Below are 5,340 nucleotides of genomic sequence, written 5' to 3' on the forward strand. Positions count from 1 at the left end.
TGCTACTTGACAATAAGTGCCAAACATGAACAATCTCCATATCCAAATGTAATTTGAAGATCAAGAAACTCATTAAATTGCAATTGGAAGGGAAACAGAAGGCTGCAAATGTCTAAACAAAAGATTACAACAGTGAGGCAATCCTTCTGATGTTTCGTTTGCGTACTTTCAGTCAAAATGCGTTGCTCACTGTTTCGGAAATGTTAGATAGTTTTCCTACCTTTATGACACCTCCAAGTTTGGCATCTGCAACAGCCAACTGCTCATGTGCTTCCTTGGCAGCTATTTTCTTCAGTACTTTCTTCAGGCTTTTACCAAGCTTACCTTCCACCAAGGCAGTCGCAGCTACAGAACAAAATCAGACTTTAAAAAATACAGATAGTAGGAACTGCAGATGCTGGAGAATCTGAGATAACAAGGTGTAGAGCTGGATGAACAGCAGGCCAAGCAGCATCAGAGAAGCAGGAAGGCTGACGTTTCAGGCATAGACCCTTCTTCAGAAATGGGGGAGGGGAAGGGGGTTCTGAAATAAATAGGGAGAGGGGGAAGGCGGATAGAAGATGGATAGAGGAGAAGATAGGTGGAGAGGAGACAGACAGGTCAAAGAGGCGGGGACGGAGCCAGTAAAGGAGAGTGTAGGTCGGTCAGGTCAAGGGGGCAGGATGAGGTTAGTACGTAGGAGATGGGGGTGGGGCTTGAGGCGGGAGGAGGGGATAGGTGGGAGGAAGGGACGAGCTGGGCTGGTTTTGGGATGCAGTAGGGGGAGGGGAGATTTTGAAGCTTGTGAAGTCCACATCGATACCATTGGGCTGCAGGGTTCCCAAGCGGAATAGGAGGTGCTGTTTCTGCAACCTTTGGGCGGCATAGGAGGGGGAGGGGGTGTTGAAATGGTTCGCGACCGAGAGGTGCAGTTGTTTAGTGCGAACCAGTGGGAGGTGCAGTTGTTTAGTGCAAACCTAAACACTAAACAACTGCACCGCCCAGTCACGAACCATTTCAACTCCCCCTCCCATTCCTCAGACGACATGTCCATCCTGGGCCTCCTGCAGTACCACAACGATGCCACCCGAAGGTTGCAGGAACAGCAACTCATATTCCGCTTGGGAACCCTGCAGCCCAATGGTATCAATGTGAACTTCACAAGCTTCAAAATCTCCCCTCCCCCTACCACATCCCAAAACCAGCCCAGCTCATCCCCGCCTCCCTAACCTGTCCTTCCTCCCACTATCCCCACCCCCATCTCCTACCCACTAACCTCATCCCGCCCCCTTGACTTGTCCATCCTCCCTGGACTGACCTATCTCCTCCCTAACTCCCCACTTACACTCACCTTTACTGGCTCCATCCCCACCTCTTTGACCTGTCTGTCTCCTCTCCACCTATCTTCTCCTCTATCCATCTTCTATCCGCCTCCCCCTCTCTCCCTATTTACTTCGCAACCCCCTTCCACTCCCCGATTTCTGAAGAAGGGTCTAGGCCCGAAATGTCAGCTTTCCTGCTCCTCTGATGCTGCTTGGCCTGCTGTGTTCATCCAGCTCTACACCTTGTTATCTTTAAAAAATACAGACAGTCTTGCTTGGACGCAATCTACTGTTACAGAATCCAATAAATATCACTAACTTCATGAGCTCCCATTAAACACTTTTAAGCTTTGTGGATATAACATGCTTAGAACTTTCCAAATAATGTCATACCTTAGTAACTTTCTTCCCTACATGCACACTGAACTAAAATTAAGATTCAATACACCACCTCATGCTCTAAATTATTATTTCCCAGCAGTTCTAACTTCTCAGCCCCCTCTCAAATGCAACCAAGTGTCCTATCATGAAAGTTCATACTATTTCATCTTCAAGGATTTTTGAAAAAGTAAATTGGTGACATGCCCTTCACATTAAATTTTCAACTAGATTTTCAGAATTTAAGTGGTAAGTGAGACTGGATGCAGGTCACCAGAATTCCTTCCCAAATAGCATTGGGGTCTACCTGCAGGGCACACAATGAAGCAGTTCAAGAAGGGAGCTTACCACTGCCTTGTCAAAAGTAACCAGAAAACAGGCAATTAATGCTGGCCCAGCAGGCGATATCAACGTCCCACATGTAAATTTAAAAATCTCCTAATGAGACTTAATGAATAAAGTGAAATCTTGTCATCTTATCCGAGAGATTCCTTGGGATATACCAAAGGCCTGGTACGTGGCCAGTTCTTTTCTAATTCTGCTCAGTTTTCACTATTAGACCAATTCTCTTCAAATGTTAGGAGGAAAAGCACACTAGTATTTTGCAGGCCTGAATGCTAACTGACATTGCCTTAATTTCCAATGTGGGCTATTTTAATTCAAGCAGGCTTGACTGTCTGTTTTCAGTGTTAACAACAGTGGATTGATACTTCCTTACCTGCGAGAGCTTCTGTGGTATCTTGAAATTTTTCAAAATGTTTTAACTTCACACTGCAGACAGGAAAGAGATGAAAATACAAAACACTTGTTTATTTTCTCTTGCCCTCCTCCAGTCAATATACCAAATTGTGCTCCATTTAATTTCACTAGTACCTTCCCCAAATGGGCATTCTTTATGTGGCACAGGCCAATGCAATGAATTACATACCTGTTCCCAAAGGTATTCAACTATGGCATTACAGCCAATTCCAAGCACACTGTCTGTCTGTCTGTCTCTCTCACACACACAGGACATGTGAATCAGCAAATATTCTGGCTAACTTCCCTTTGAGTTCAGACAGATGGTGAAACATATGACCAGCAACACGAGAAAATTCTAAAATACAACGAAGAACTGCACATGCAGTAATAAACAAAAACCAATTGCTGGAAAAACTCAGCACATCTGGCAGCATGTGGAGAGAAAACAAGGTCAACGTTTTAAGTTCCGGGACCCTTCTTCAGGAGGGCTCAAAATGGTTAACTGTTTTCTCTCTACAGATGCTGCCAGACCGGAGTAGCTCCAGCTATTTCAGTTTGTTCTACCAGGAACTCTGATGTGCACGAGTCAGATGCTCTCAGTCAAAACAGAAGATTTATTATGCTCGCCTGAGCACATCACGTATTGAAAAAGAAACAGAAGGTCTGTCTTCGAACCTCCCTTTGCTTTCCTGTAACCTTTACTCAAACTGCACCTAAGGATGTTAAGGCATAGATAGAATGAAATCATAAAACCACCATCTAACATTCCACCTGTGAATATGGAAACATTTTGAGCAGCTAACCTGGAGAGCCTTGTCTGCAAAACTCCTTTCCCACATCTTTATTCATACTGAATACACACACTGAAAAGCTAACTCAGTCATTACTAATATCATGCACCTTTAAGTGGGTGGTTATTACACAATCCAACACTGGCAGTCTCAGATGAGGTAGTGACTGGAGAACCCCTCAGTACTTAATCAGGAAGAGTGACAGAGTCATCATCATTGCTCCAGTGCTGGACCAAATATTGGCACTCACAAATAAAGATTACATGTTGCCATTGAAGGAATAAACAAATCGAAGTAACTTACAGTTTATTTGCTTTTTCAGCTGTTTCAAACTCCCGCCATAAGTTGTCCACTTCACGGAGTTTATTCTCATCCAGGACCTATGGTTAGGGGGGGGGCGGGCAAAAAAGATCAGATGAAAACAGTTCAGACTGGTCACAACAAACTTTCCCAAATCAGCTTCTGCAGCCACGACTCAGAAAAACACAACCAGTACCAAATCCAGCAGAAAATATAGTGGCAGCTCTGCATGGCCAAAGACATGGTTCAGCTGTAATACCCTTGTTTATTATCAAAGTGAGTTGCTACCAAATACCCAGAATTAGAGACAAAGAATGGCCATTAAGACCCTGTGTACAAACAACTGAAACACAGAACCCGAAGTGGTACTAAACACCCCAACAAACCGATGCATATCAATAACAAGCAAGACAAAACATCAACACTTCACTTATGGTGTACTGATGATGTTATCTAGCAGGATGGTGAAACATCTGCAACCAAACCCACTGGCTTGGTGAACATGTCTACAACATCATCCACAACCCGAGCTGCAAATCTTCTCAAAAAAACTTTAAATGGCTGTTAATATGAAGTGAGGAGGACAGTACATGGTAAAATAGCATTTTGGTGAAGCAATCAAACCACATTAAAAATTAATTTTTGGTTTAAAGTTTAGAAGTATGGGTTTAAGGTGAGTGCTTTAAGCCTGAATAAAAGTAATAAGAAAGAAAACAAAAGTGAATGAGAAACCAGAAGAGAAAAGACGCAGTCTCCTCTACTCCCAAGGAAACCAATCCAAGTATCAAACAAATTAAACAAAGAACTGCAAATGTTGAAGATCTAAAACAAAACCAGAAACTGCTGGGAAAACTCAGGTCTGGAAGAAAAAGCAGAGTTAATCTTTCAAATCCACTTCAGTTCTGAAAAAGGATCACTGGACTCGAAACATTAGTTCTCTCTACCAGACGTGCTTAGTTTCTGTTTTTGACACAGCGTGTCCAACCCCTCTCCATCGCTAACGCTCTCTGGTTCAGTTAACATCCTGGGAAGTGTCCTCTGCACCCTCTCTAATGCAATCATATTCTTCCTAAAGTGCGGGGACTTGAACAGCACACAATATTCTAGTTGTGGACGAATCAACGTTGAATACAGCTACAGTATAACCTGTCTACTCGTGTATTCAAAGCCTCGGCTGATAACGTCAAGTATCCTATATGCCTTCTAACCTTTCTTTTATCTACGTGCCCTGAGGGATGTATGAACATGCATAACCGGGGCGGGCGGGGAACACGGGTAAGGAGGCGGCGGCGGGTGGGGAAGAGGCGGCCGGCGGGGTGGGAGATGAGAGAGAGAGAGCGCGAGTGAGCGAGAAAAGTAGGATGTGGAGAGAGGGCTGGGGAGAAAGGGGTGTCCGGCTGAATGGTGGGGGAAAAAGTTCATCAATGAGGAAGGGAAAGGAAGGCCCGGGAGGAAAACGAAAGGCCCGACGAAGGGAAAGAAATACAAGGAGAGCGCGAAAGCTAGATAGAGAGTGGAAAAGGGAAATGTGAGGAAGGGAAAAAGGCCAAACGCAGAGGCAACAGACTATTCCAGAGAAATAAAACTCAGTATCGAGTACCTTAAAGATAGCATATCCAGCAGCGGTCTCAAATAGCACCAACATGGCGAGCAGCGGCTTACTGACCACGAGGACAACCAAGCGCACCGCGCACGCGTACCAGCTATGGGAGGTGTGGCCTGCAGAGCGCATGCGCACTACCCGAGACCAAGGACCACGTAACACATATGCGTAAGAGATAGTAGGAACTGCAGATGCTGGAGAATCCGAGACAACAAGGTGCAGGGCT

General features: G+C 44.8%; 1 protein-coding gene across 1 annotated transcript; it reads right to left on the reverse strand.

The window, feature by feature from the left end:
• Positions 1-220: 220 nt before the first annotated feature.
• On the reverse strand, positions 221-5,281 carry LOC125481465 (nucleolar protein 58-like; the record flags this gene model as incomplete). The annotated part of the gene is made up of 4 exons (XM_048593047.1): positions 5,112-5,281; positions 3,515-3,591; positions 2,398-2,450; positions 221-345 (listed from the first exon to the last, which is right to left on the reverse strand). Coding segments are annotated over exons 1-4 (387 nt in total), but the record flags the coding sequence as incomplete, so codon positions are not given.
• Between the last annotated feature and the right edge of the window lie 59 nt (positions 5,282-5,340).

This window comes from Rhincodon typus, unplaced genomic scaffold (genome assembly GCF_021869965.1).
Source record: "Rhincodon typus isolate 14 unplaced genomic scaffold, sRhiTyp1.1 hic_rhity00002261, whole genome shotgun sequence".
In the NCBI taxonomy this organism is placed as follows: domain Eukaryota; kingdom Metazoa; phylum Chordata; class Chondrichthyes; order Orectolobiformes; family Rhincodontidae; genus Rhincodon; species Rhincodon typus.